General features: G+C 36.7%; 1 protein-coding gene across 1 annotated transcript; it reads right to left on the bottom strand.

Annotated features, from left to right (window-relative positions):
* Positions 1-6,231: 6,231 nt before the first annotated feature.
* Positions 6,232-13,150, bottom strand: LOC141374302 (P antigen family member 3-like). Its single transcript, XM_073902186.1, has 5 exons — positions 13,072-13,150; positions 12,064-12,155; positions 11,511-11,619; positions 9,472-9,522; positions 6,232-6,346 (listed from the first exon to the last, which is right to left on the bottom strand). Exons 2-5 carry the CDS (start codon positions 12,145-12,147, stop codon positions 6,324-6,326), a joined length of 267 nt encoding a protein of 88 aa, XP_073758287.1. The 5' UTR covers positions 12,148-12,155; positions 13,072-13,150; the 3' UTR covers positions 6,232-6,323.
* Between the last annotated feature and the right edge of the window lie 612 nt (positions 13,151-13,762).

The following is a 13,762-nucleotide window of genomic DNA, read 5'->3' as shown; positions in this document are numbered from 1 at the left end:
TGGTGGGAATGCAAACTGGTGCAGCCACTGTAGAATACAGTATGCAAGTTTCTCAAAAATTTAAAAACAGAATTACCGCATGATCCAGTAATCACACTACTGGGTATTTACCCACAGAATATGAAAACACTAATTCAAAGCTATATATGCACCCATGTGTTTATTGCAGTATTATTTACAATAGTCAAATAATGGAAGTTGCCCAAGTATCCTTTGACAGATGAATAAAGAAGATGTGAGATATATATATATATGCATGCAATGGAATATTATTCAGCCATAAAAAGAATGAAATCTTGTGATTTGCAACAACATAGATGGAGCTAGAGAGTATAATGCTAAGTGAAATAAGCCAGTCAGTGAAAGACAAATGCCATATGATTTCATTCATACGTGGAATTTCTGAAACAAAACAAATGAACAAAGGGGGAAAAAAGAGACAAAACAAAAGAACAGTCTCTTACCTCTAGAGAACAAACTGGTGGTTACTAGAGGGGAGGGTGGGGGGATGTGTAAAATAAGTGAAGGGGATTAAGAATACATTTATCTTGGTGAACACTGAGTAATATATGGAATTAGTGAATCACTATATCGTACACCTGAAACTTATATAACACTATACATTAACTACACTGGAATTAAAATTTTTAAAAATCAAATGATCATCACAATAGATGCAGAAAAACCATTTGACAATATTCAACATCTTTTCACAATAAAATCCTTCAACACACTGTGAATAGAAGAAACATACCACAACATAATAAAGACCATATACAACAAATCTGCAACATTATCCTCAAAGGAGAAAAATTGAAACTTTTCCTCCAAGATCAGGAACAAGACAAGGATGCCCCTCTTTACCAGTGTTATTCAATATAGCACTTTAAGTCCTAGCTGGAGCAATGAGGAGACGAAGACAAACAAACAAACAATATCAAGATCAGAGAGGAAGAAGTAAAACTGTTGCTATTTGGAGAATATATGATTTTGCATATAGAAAACCCCAAAGACTCAACCAAAAATATTTTGGAACTAATCAATAATTTTGGTAAAATTGCAGGATATAAACTAAACATACAGAAACCAGTTTTATTTTATACACTAATAATGAAACATTGATCAGGGAATTTTTAAAATTCTATTCACAATAGCATCAAAAAGAATAAAATTCTTAGGAATACATTTAACCAAAGGGGCAAAAGACTTTACAGTGAACACCATAAAATACTAATCAAAGAAATTAAAAGGACTAATGTGGTGACCTTGAATAAGATATTTATCTTTTTTATCTTCAGTTATTTCCTTAATAAAATGGAGATAACTGAGCAGATATATTTTTTTATGAAAACTGGCCACTCTGATTACAGTTAACCCTTGAACAATGCAGGTTTGAACTGTGCAGGTCCACTTATGTCTAGATTTTTTTTCAATAAATACAGTAGAATACTGTAAATGTATTTTCTCTTATGATTTTCTTAACAACATCCTTTCTCTAGCTTATCTTATTGTAAGAATACAGTATATAATAGGTACAACAGACAAATATGTATTAATCTACTCCAATCAAAAGTAGGCTATTAGTAGTTATTTTTGGAGTCAAAATAATACACGGATTTTTGATCATGTAGGGGGTCAGCTCACCTAACCCCCATGTTGTTCAAGGGTCAACCGTATTTAGTTGTTAAGTGTGAAGTTGGTAGGTTATTTTAGATTTAAATGTGAGGCCTAGATGTCACCTAGCCTCATATCAGCAGGATCACATATACAAAATCAGTGACCAGTGGATGTGCGAATCCAGGTGGCCTTTTTTACTCTGAGGATGAGTCTCCTTCTCCTGGTTTTCCTCCTGCTTCCTGGCCACTCAGCTCACTGTGTTTTGTTATCTTTTGTTTCTTTTGTTTTGTTTTCTGGGTCCCTTCTTGTGTTTCTCCTCTGCATTTCAACAGCTTTTCTGTTTATGTATCTATCTACCTCACCAGAGTGATATCTCTTCTAGCAAGCACCACATGTCCTTGGTCTTTTCATTTCTGGAATCCCAGATATTTTCTGAAACAAGCTAAAATTCAGTGCATGTGTACTAAATTGATCTTTTGTAACAACTCCCAACAGGAAAAGCACCTCCTCCATTTAGAAGTCAGCATTATAGATTTTATATTTGTAGGCACCATACATATGACCTTTTGTTTGGTGCCAAACACTGCAGGGAACTGGCTCTGCTTTGTTGCCCTGGTGAATTTGCATGTTCCTACTTAGGCCCTGTAGGCAAAGTTAGACTGCAGGCACGTGACTCTTGGCAGAACACCTTGTGATTCCTCTTGGGGGGGCGGGGGTAAGCCGCCTGATGAGAAGCTGCTACAGAGTAGTTTCTCACCTGCCTCCCTATCTAGCTGGAAGCTGACACAAGGTCAAATATGCATCCATCTCTGGTTTCAGTTGGTTACAGGACATTCCTCCTTGCTCCACCTGAGAGTACAGCTGTGGACTACAAAAATGCTCCCTGCCTTAGGGTACTGCTGTGAACTTCACACTGGCAGAGAGACCCACCAGCCTGTGTTGTCACTGAACAACTCCCATTCAGTGTCAGTCCCTGTATGGCTACCGGTGCGGGGAACTGACACCAAGCTGATATTGCTTTTGCTGTGTCTGTAAGTAATAAACGGTTTGAATCCATTTGGGCTTACCATTTCCTGACCGGTCAAATCTACAGAAGTGTAATAAGCCAAAATAACAGCTGCTGTGGTTAAGCATGTGGTCCTGTTGGCTTCTGCAGTGTTACTTAAGGACCACTTGACAGACTCTGGTGTTGACTTGTGTGGGTTGCATGACCAGAATATTGACTTATTTTCTTTGGCATCACACACAGCAAGGAACACAGTTCTCAGCACATACCATGACTTAGAGCAGCCTTGTCAGACCTCAGATATTTACAGACCCACTTTAGAATGGATGCCATGTCTAACACCAGCTACATTGTTATTCAATCAATAAATGTATTGAAATCAGTTTCTAAACTCAAATCATTTAAAAAGTTAGCTAAAAAGACATCTATGCCTACTTGAAATTCAAAATCAGTATTACTTGCTAGAGATGGAATTGTGATAGTAAATGAAACAAAAACAATTTGAAAGTTTAAATGAAAAATAAAGGAACAAGCCAAACCCATTCACAATGTAATGCCTAACTTCATATTATTTCATTTATTCTTCATAGCAATCATTTAGTATAAATATTATAATTTCTATTTTATTTTATTTTTAAAGATTTTATTTATTTATTTGACAGACAGAGACACAGCAAGAGAAGGAACACAAGCAGGGGGAGTGGGAGAGGGAGAAGCAGGCTTCCCGCTGAGCAGGGAGCCCGATGTGGGGCTTGATCCCAGACCCTGGGATCATGACCTGGCCGAAGGCAGAGGCTTAATGACTGAGCCACCCAGGCGTCCCTGTTATTTCTATTTTGGAAATGAAACAGACCCAATGGATCTAAATGCCTTTCCTGTCATCAGACAGTGTCAGAGTCAGGACTGAAACCCATGGCTATTTCATGCCATAGCCAAAAGGAGGCAGAATAGGTAAGAACCAAGTTAATTTGCTTTAGCCATACCCCCGTTCTCTTTTTTTGTTTTGTTTTGTTTTGTTTGTTTGTTTTACTTAGGCCCTCATTTTTTTTTTTAATCCAACTCCACAACCTAGGGACCTCTCATATATTTTGTGGCACAGTGTGACACCCTACCTTTAGTCTCACTCTTAATTTGAACCTTAGATTTTCAGTACTTTTGGACTAAGGAGTATTTTTCATTCTCTGTAAAGTGGGGAAACAATTGCTGCTTGTAATCCCTTGCCATTCCCTAAATGGGGTGAATTTTGAGTAGTGCCCTTAGTTGCAGAAGTACTTTTTTGGAGTGTGAGGATGCAAATGGGGGCGGGGCTCAGTGATACAAGTAATTCTTGTATTGTGCAGACTAATAGGGGTGTAAGGCTAGAACTAGCCTCTGGAGGTGCTTCTGTGATGTGGTGATTGTTAGGCTGATAGAGATGTATGTAGAGGGAAAAAGAGATTTGCGGCTTTTCCCTCCCTGCCTTTAAATAACTTTTGAAGAGAGGTCAGAAATTCTGCAGATGTTGTGGTCTTTTGCTATGGCGCCTTGTGTCACCAGTTCCTTTCTCTTTCTTCATACAAACCATTCCAAATGGCTTTAGTATGCTAGTTATGTTTTTCTATAGCACAGTAATTTATGTTATCAAAATATTTTTAATGTTTTTGTTATCAATGATTTCATCTGGGACACTCACTATATGATCTGTGGGCCACATTTTGGGAAAACTTTCCTTCAAGAGAAGAACAAAACCTTTTATGTCAAATGGTGAAAAAATTACTATAAATTTTTATGAAAATATCAGATTACCATGATAGTTATAATGTACACTGTGAGTTTTCCTAGATTCAGCATTTTCAGAAATATTTACTTTGAGAAAGAACAAGGCTTCTAACTTAGAACTTGAATCTCCAAGTCTGCTGCTTACTGGAGTCAGATATAAGTTTTGGGTACAATCTGACCTTTTTTGTGAGGTCATAAATGTATGAAACTTAGGACAAAGGAGTGGCTAACTTAGTACTCACCTTACAAATACAAGTTTTTATAATAACTCCTGTTATTATTAAAGAACACAATAAATGGAGTTATTGTCCTAACTGTACACAGCTCTGGTTGGTCAGCCATTCACAACCATTATCTAGGCAAGTTAATAGAGCCATGATGTTTATTTTTCTGGGTATAGAAGAGTAATAGAAGCATAGAAACAGGAGCAGGTAGCTTGCATAATGGCAGCATCATTAGGGGTATCTTGTAGGAAAGATGGGCAACTCACAAGGCTTGAAAAAAATAGTCATTGTACTTTAAGTAGGGTCCAATGCTAAAAAGGAGATGCAATTCAGAAACAGCTAAACATGGAAAGTCTAGCCCTGCATTACTCACAGCCTGTCAGAGTCTTCAGTTCCAGGGAGTAGAAAAGGGTTTTACATACCAATTCATTTTATGAAGCTAGTGTTACCTTGATACCAAAGTCCAAAAAAGAGAGTACATGAAATAAAAATACAGGTTCATGTCACTCTTGAGGATATACACAAAAATTCTAAACAAATTATTAAGACTTAGATTATTCAGAAGAATAATATATCATGACCATTTTCCCCCCTAGTAATGAATGGTTGGTTAAAAACAGAGGAAGTTACCTATGCATTTCACCACATTAATAGATTAAAGGAGAAAAAAATCCTACAATCATCTCAATAAATGCACTACAAGTGTTTGATGAAAGTCAACATATATCCAAGATAAATATAGAACTTTCTTTACTACATAATAAACATGGTGAAATTTAAAATTTTCCACTTCCTATCAGGAATAAGACAAGAATGTCCAATATTACCAGTTCTAGTCAACATTTGTACTGGGTGGGTCTGTCCAATGTTATGAGAGAAGGAAAAGTTATAATGTTTAAAACAGAAGAAGCAAACTGTTAGTATTCAAAGATTATATGGTTGTGTATGTTGAAAACCAAATGGAAGCCAGACATAAACTTTCAAAATTAAAAAGCATATTTAGCAAAGTTGGAGAGAACATCAATATATATCTGTATATACCAGGTAAATCACAATACAAAATTTAAAATAATGAACAAAACAAATGAATAAAGAAAAAAGGAGAGGGGTGCCTGGGTGGCTCGGTTGGTTAAGCGACTGCCTTCGGCTCGGGTCACGATCCTGGAGTCCCAGGATCGAGTCCTGCATCGGGCTCCCTGCTCAGCAAGGAGTCTGCTTCTCCCTCTGACCCTATCCCCTCTCATGTGCTCTCTCTCTCTCAAATAAATAAAATCTTAAAAAAAAAGGAGACAAATAAAAAACACTCTTAAATACAAAGAACAAAGTGATCGTTGCCAGAGCAGAGGTGGGTGGGGGGATGGGTCAAATAGGTAAAGGGGTGTTAACAGTACATTTATCTTGATGAGCATCAGGTGATGTATGGAATTGTGGAATCATTATTTTGCACACCTGAAACTAATATAACACTGAATATTAATTATACTTGAATAAAAAAATGACATGAAAATTACAAAGTAGATGCTCAATAAATGTTCTCTCCCAGGGAAATAATAAATAAATGAAGTGATATGATTTTCAATAGCATCAAATGCTTAGAAATAAGTTTAACAAAACATTTGCATGATTCTTTGGAGAAAGTTGTAAAACTTTATTGAGAGAATTTTAACAGTGAAATATCCAGCATAAGAACAGTTTGCATGGTTTCAGCTTGTCTTCATTTAATCCTGTGATTGCCCTTCACCTGTAAGGTAAACAAAATAGTTGGAAACATTACTTAGCAGAATTTTATTTATAGTACATTAAAGGTATACAACAAACACTATAGTTTTGGTTTTATAAGATAGATTTTAGGCAAATATTTAATCAGTATTTTTAAACACATCACTCTTTCTATGGGTACAAGGAAACAAAAAGGCAGTTCAAGTTCAGAACACACTAAATGAATGGAACTCAGGTCAGGATCTCAGGGTCATGAGATCGAGGCCATGTAGGGCTCAGCAGGGAGTCTGTTGGATATTCTCTCTCCCTTTGCCCCTCCCCTGCTTATGTGCTCATGCTCTCTCTCTCAAGTAAATAAAAATAAAACTTTAAAAATAAATAAAAGCTTCCACTTGAAATAACATTCTGAATATAAGATATCTAAAACAATGTCACATTTTTGCTGCTTAAGTGAATAAAAAGGCCAGTACTACATTTGTTTTGGCTCTATTGTGCAGAAGAGCAAAAATTTTTTTTGAGCTAGTTTAGCCTTTATGTGATTGGTAACCATTTGTTCCCATTTCCACCTGTAATCCTACTATGATTATGAATAATGCCCTTTTTCACACTTGACAGTTTGTATAATAAATTACATGGTCATACTGATTTTAAGTTATCACCATCACTTCTGACATCAAAATGTGAAGCACATATATACTGTATCTTACAGTATGATACAAAAATGGAAGGAATGAATTGAGGAAGTGAAAAAGGAAATGAATGGAGAGAAGGAAAGATACCTAGAAAAGTCAAACATTTGTTTCTAAAAGTGCTTTTTTAAAACTTTTATTAAGGAATAACTGACAAACATACTTGTATATATTTCAAGTGTACATGATGATTTGCTCCTATGTGTACACCATGATTACCAAATAAACATAAGGAATTAACACATCCATCACCGCATATAGTTAACCTTTTGTGTGTGAGAATGCTTAAGATCTACTCTCTCCACCTTTCAAATATACAATCAATATCATATTATTCACTAAAAGTAAGTGCTTCTGAGGGACAACTCTGACAAATTTCGGAAGTTTTCTCATAGTATCTGCAATGTTCAGATACTTCTGGGATATATTATGTAAGTTTTCCTAATATATCAACCATTTCATCCATATTTTAAAAATATTAAGAGTTCAAGAATGTATTCACTTTCAGTTATATAAAATACTATTTGTTAGTGTCTTGTTCATATTCCTTATTGTGTGTACTTCATTTAGTTTCTTCAAGATTATGTAAACTAGTGGATATTCTCCATAAATATTTTTTAAAAGAGCAATCTTCCTCAATTATTAGTTGTATTACTTTTCCTTTTACTATTATTTCATACCTTTTATTCAGTACCTCTTTCCTTTTTGTTAGGTTTATTCTGTTGCTTTTTTTCTTACCTTTTATATTGGATGCTCATGTAACGTATTATCTATGGAATAACATGCATTTTAAAAGCTATGATCTTCATATGAGTACATTTTAGCCATGTTCAATAGGCTCCTGGAAGTAGTCTGAAAAATATCTCTTTATGTAAATAGTCTAATGGAATGGTTCAGCAATGTAGACTAAAAACGATTAGGCCAATGAAAGGTAATTTCCTTCCTAAATATCAAGTGTGTCCTTTAAATTCAGAAGCTCTTATAATTAATGGTCATCAATTTGAAAAACACGTATGTAAAGTCTAAGTTGATTACTTAGGAATTATTAAAGTTATAGACTTTAAACTTCAAATCTTACCAATTTATGTCTCAAGGCAGAAACTTATTGTCACTTTTGCTATTGTTATAGGTGATTTTATCATAGCGTTCACATTTTTATTGGGGACAGTAGCTCAAGAAGACTGACAGGGGGATAGTGAGTGTGCTTAGCACAGATATCTTACACCCATCTTGACTATCAGTGACTACATGCATTTTCTACATGCATGTATCAGCCACAGGTACTAGAAACTTGACTCCCTCTTGCCATTTTCTTATGTAGTCATTTGAGGCTTCTTGGGAAAAAGGATTTAAAATGCAATTGTTTTTTAAAAGCCAGAAGAATTCAGAATTTGACAGAATGTACTTACACCTATTTGGGTCTCCATAAAGAAAAACAAACATCAAGCAGTATTTAGTCATTGTCTTAGTAGCAATGAAATCTCAATTCAGATGTTAAAATTTGACCCCAGAGGATATTTTACAATAACTGAGTCATGCAAAATAGCAAATCTTTGTATTCTATTCATGCTATCCAACAGAACCAGAGAATGCAAAAATCAGCATCAAAAGTTACTTTAATATATCTGATTTGAATTCACTAATTATACAGGAGTAAAGGTGGGTTTAGAAGTTAAGGGATTCTCCTAGAATCACACAAATTACGGGGGTGCCTGGGTGGCTCAGTTGGTTAAGCGGCTGCCTTCGGCTCCGGTCATGATCCCAGGGTCCTGGGATAGAGCCCCGCATCGAGTCCTGCATCGGGCTCCCTGCTCAGCAGGGAGCCTGCTTCTCCCTCTCCCTCTGCCTGCCTCTCTGCCTACTTGTTCTCTCTGCCAAATAAATAAATAAAATCTTTAAAAAAAATCACACAAATTACGTTAGAGCTGGTAGTAGAATCTACTTTAGTACCTCAGCATATTTCATACAAGCTGATATTTACTATAAATGCATTATGTATTTGTAAACACAGACATTATGAAAGAATCTGAAAATTATTAGCTCTTGGCTAAAGTACTTATATTCAAAAGTAAGAAGATGTTTTATATTTCATAGTTCAATATGGCTCTGACCCAATTTGTTTCTAGATCTGTTAGTCTATAAATAAGGCAGTCAGGCACTTAGGGTCCAAATTACCTGCCAAATAATCTTTATTATGTGAACAATAATAAATTTGACTATGTCTTGTCATTTTATTATTTAGTCATTTGAGGCTTGTTTGGGGAAAGGATTTAAAATGCAACTGTTTTTATTAAAGTAACAATAATGTTATATCTATATTATTAATGATACAATATTCTGAAAACTAAAACCACATACTTTGCATTCTTAAAGGGTAGAATACCTGCTTTTGGCGTTTTAATGAACTCTACATTTGATAAACTTGCCCCCTTGACATTCAGACCATCTCTACACTTACCCCAAATATTTGACTCAGCCAGTTCCCAGAGATCAGCTTTCAGACCAGGCCCTTAAAAAAAAGTTAACAATTTAAGCAATGAACATGAAATATAAATAAGGAAAAAATATTTATTCCTTCAGTTATATGAAATAAAATCCTGTCGGCTACTATGATAATAACTATGATGGAAGGATGGACTTCACATCTTTGTTTTCCTGTATTATGAAACTATTTTAAATGACAACCTAAAGATAAACCACACACACAAAAAGATAAACCACACTACATCTACATTTCCATTATATTACCATAGGGCACCAAAAGTAGAGAGCATCAGCTATCTAAGAAATCTGAAGTCTACACCATGGATAGGATTTTAATTACAATAAAATAATTTTCTGAAGGATTAACTGAGTGCATTTTTGGGCTTATGACAAATCTTATAGTAGTGACCCACATCCCCTTTTGGGGTAGCCTGAAACTTATTTTGTTAAAAGTAACTAGCTATATTAAGGTACAAAGGCCCTTTATGTAATTTTCCATAAATAAGTCCTATTTAGAACAAAGTATCAAAAATACCAACAAATTATTAGCAAAATTTCTGTCCCAAATGAGAATAAAGGAAGTAGGTTGGAAGGAAATTAATGGGCTTTGTTGTCAGTCATGTTGTGGAAACCTCTTAACAATGAATTGCTAAAATAATCCATGGCCTAAATTATGTAAATAATTGACTATAACTTTTTGGTAAAAATATTATATTTAGAAGAAACAGTTTTTGGTTGTATGGTAATTTTAAGGTACTTCTGATTTTCCAAATCATAGAAGTATTTAAACACCTTTTAAAGCCACTTTAAAAATCATACTAATATATTTAGCTATATGCCAGTATTCTAAATTATCCAGCTATTACCAAGCTTACCAGATCAAACTATCAGTAAAAGGAAATAGTGGCTATCACTTATTGAGCTCTTTTCTGGAGCCTCTCTCCTGCTCCACTGAACTGCATTTATTCCTGGGCCAGGACTGAGCTACTTTACGGTACAGACACATTTGAGTATTAAGCATTTTATATAAAACCATTCACTTTTGTTTGTTTTTATTTTTTTCTTAAAGTTTATATTTAAATTCCAGTTAGTTAACATACAGTGTAATATTAGTTTCAGGTGTAGAATTTAGTGATTCATCACTTACATACAACATCCAGTGCTCATCACAACAAATGCCCTCCTTAAGACCCATCACCGGTTTAACCCATCCCATCCTCCCCACCCCCCGCCCAGCTCCCCTCCAGTAACCCACAGTTTGTTCTCTATAGTTAAGAGTCTGTTTCTTGGTTTCCTCTCTTTTTTTCTCTCTCTGTTCATCTTTTTGTTTCTTAAATTCCACATGAGTGAAATCATATGGTATTTGTCTTTCTCTGACTGACTTATTTCGCTTAGCATAATATACTCTAGCTCCATCCACGTCATTGCAAATGGCAAGATTTCATTCACTTTCCATACAGTATAGATGGTAAGAAGAACATAAGCCTTGGAATGAAATATGAATTATGCTTCCATGAGTGAAGTGCAAACCATGATCCCTGAGCCTGTTTTCTCATAAAATGAGACTACCATCCCTATGCAAACAGACTTTTATTCCAGGTGTTATAAGATATGTTGACTTGGCACTCAGCCCATGCTGTTAAAAGTTGCTTACACTTTTTTTTAAGTCACTTACACTTTCAATGCAATGACTAAGAAGGTCACACAACAACGTTCTGAGGAAAACAAATTAAACTACTGAAATAATGTGCAATTTTTGTAATTATAGCTAAACACAGTTTCCTCTGCTTTGGCAAGGTATTTTCAAGCAAAAGAAAAAAATCAATCTTGTAGGAAAAGAGCAAATTCATTATAGTGAAGGATTGCACAAAGTTGCAAAGTATAGTCTTCACATTTTCAGCCTATTTTCAGGAAAGGTTTGAGATAATCTGTGTTTTCCTTCCTCCTGTTATGGTATGTCATAATGCATTATGCCCCCTTCCCCCTTCCCCCTTAAGCATTCTTCCCTTTCACCTTCAAATCCAGATGCTCCTTTATCTTCTTTCCCTTGATCAGGTATAATATCCTGACTCTCCAATGGTGCCTTCTTTTGTTTCAGTTGCCCATCACTGCGCCGCTGGGCCTAGGGGTGTGTGTGTGCACACACACGTGTGCAAATAAACAGTTTTGTTGTTAATAGTTGCCAACAATATGAATCATACAATACATAGATATATCTAGTCATAAATAAGTATAAAGGCATTTTAAAAATCAGATTCTGTAAACTTATTCTTAATGAAGTTACTCTTCCCATACACTGACGACTCAAGAAGAAATACCAACAAGGACTTTGGAGGCTATTTTAAATTATACTGGGATAGATGTGTGCAATTTGCTGTTAAAAAAAATAGGAAAGAAGTCCCAGGATGTATTTCCACAGGCAACACCAGAATGGAATTCTCCTGGATCAGTGTTTCCTTCCCATTATCACCAGAGAAAACTTATCACTGTATCCATACTAGTTCAACAAAATTTTCAGAAAAATAAATTTCTGGTAATAGAAAACATCAAATATTAAAGTACTCACAACCACAATATCAATTCCCTGGGAAGACTTTTGATCATTTCTTCTTTGTTTAGATTGGGATCTTGATTGTACACGCCCACTCATATTTCACCCTGAAAGTAGAACATTGGTATTTGGAAAATGTATTTAAAAGAATAGCTATACCACTACCATGGCTAAATGTTTTCTTTTAATTTTTTTAACTTCAAAAATACTTTATTTAAAAAAAAAGATTTATTTATTTCACAGAGAGAGTGCGCACCAAGCACAAGCAGGGGGATTGGAGAAGCAGGCTCCCCCACCCAGCAGGGAGCCCCATGTGGGGCTTATTTGAGAGAGCTCGAGCCAAGCACAAGCAGGGGGAGCAACAGAGGGAGAAGCAGGCTCCCCACCCAGCAGGGAGCCCCATGCGGGGCTCCCTCCCAGGACCTGGGATCATGACCTGAGCTGAAGGCAGACACTTAACCGACTGAGCCACCCAGGCGCCCCCAAAATACTTTCAAAATAAGTCCCAGAATATATGGAGGTTTTCACACTAGGCAGAGATGTTTAGTTCCAATACCGACTAAAGGGTCTGATCCTCCCTTGCACTTTGCACGATGTACCACAAGTCTCGGAGAGGCAGTTACAACCTGACAACATTCCCCGTTTCTAGACCCTTTGTTATTGCCCATATGGGAGGCCCCCTGCCCATGGCCCCCATGAGGAATCCAGCTTCCGCGCTCTGCCGGCAGTTCCAGGTACTTCCAGGACTCACACACCTCAAATAACCCCAAGGCACACCCCCATTTTTATCTGACCCGTTCCCTCCTTGGCCCACGTTTCTCCGTTGTCTCCCCTGTCCCCCACCGCCTCGCCCAATAACACGGGCCATGATGGTCACAACGCCTGTGAGAAGAAGGACGACCTCCAGAACCTTCCTTCTTGGACGCCACCAAGTGTGCCACCTGAATTTGCCTGAGGCCCAATAGCACCCTCTTTACAGTCACTCACACTTAGATTCCTGGAAAGACTGATTTGTGGACCTACCAGTAGCGTCTCAGACAGAAAGAAGATGGAAGGAACGCAACAACCTCTACCTCAGCTCTGCTCACAGAACACAGACAGCAAAGCGCATGTGCAGCAACTGACGTGCACAGCAACGGGCATGCGCACTGATTGAGGCACGTGAAATGTGCATTGAGGTTTGTGATAGGTTGCCACTGAGACTCAGAACCACAGGGTCTCCCGAGGATGACAAAAGGGGCTTGAAGAGGTTTTTGTTTTGTTTTGTTTTGTTTTGTTTTCCTCCCACCCAGTCTTTCCTATGCATCCAGAAACTTCAGAGAAAGACAGACCCAGTTTACATTTGGGAAGACTGTTTCTCAGAACAATGTGACAGAAATGGATATTAAGTATTTATTATTTTTATACATGGTTTGATTAATCATTTCCTTCTATGTTTCTGGGACTTCTGTCACTCTCAGTCCACTCTCAGATGGCGTACAGCAATGGTGACTATGCTCTTCATATACCATACTTCCCAAATATCAACCAATTTGCTGAGTGAAGGTGACTTTATTGCATAACACTGTAAGGGAGAGCACTACCTGGACTGAGCCTTAGTAGAGTCTTGCACGTGGCAGGGCAGGAGAGATACTTATTCAGATTTTGAAGTTGGTGTAGAGCAGGTCTACAAATGTCAGGGGAGGGTGTAGTTAGGATTAACAGTCATAATAGA

The sequence above is a fragment of the Callorhinus ursinus genome, unplaced genomic scaffold (assembly GCF_003265705.2).
Source record: "Callorhinus ursinus isolate GAN/ISIS: 27379988/994484 unplaced genomic scaffold, GSC_fseal_2.0 scaffold16, whole genome shotgun sequence".
In the NCBI taxonomy this organism is placed as follows: domain Eukaryota; kingdom Metazoa; phylum Chordata; class Mammalia; order Carnivora; family Otariidae; genus Callorhinus; species Callorhinus ursinus.
The sequence above is the reverse complement of the archived record's forward strand: the minus strand, read 5'-3'. Positions and strand labels throughout refer to the sequence as shown.

Excerpts from the sequence above, each read along its gene's own strand:
- LOC141374302 (XM_073902186.1), bottom strand. The coding sequence starts at position 12,147 with ATGAGTGGGCGTGTACAATCAAGATCCCAATCTAAACAAAGAAGAAAT. Across the intron at positions 11,620-12,063 it reads AGGGAATTGATATTGTGGTT|GCCCAGCGGCGCAGTGATGG; the intron begins GTGAGTACTTTA and ends ACACACCCCTAG. Across the intron at positions 6,347-9,471 it reads GGCTGAGTCAAATATTTGGG|GTGAAGGGCAATCACAGGAT; the intron begins GTAAGTGTAGAG and ends TTTACCTTACAG.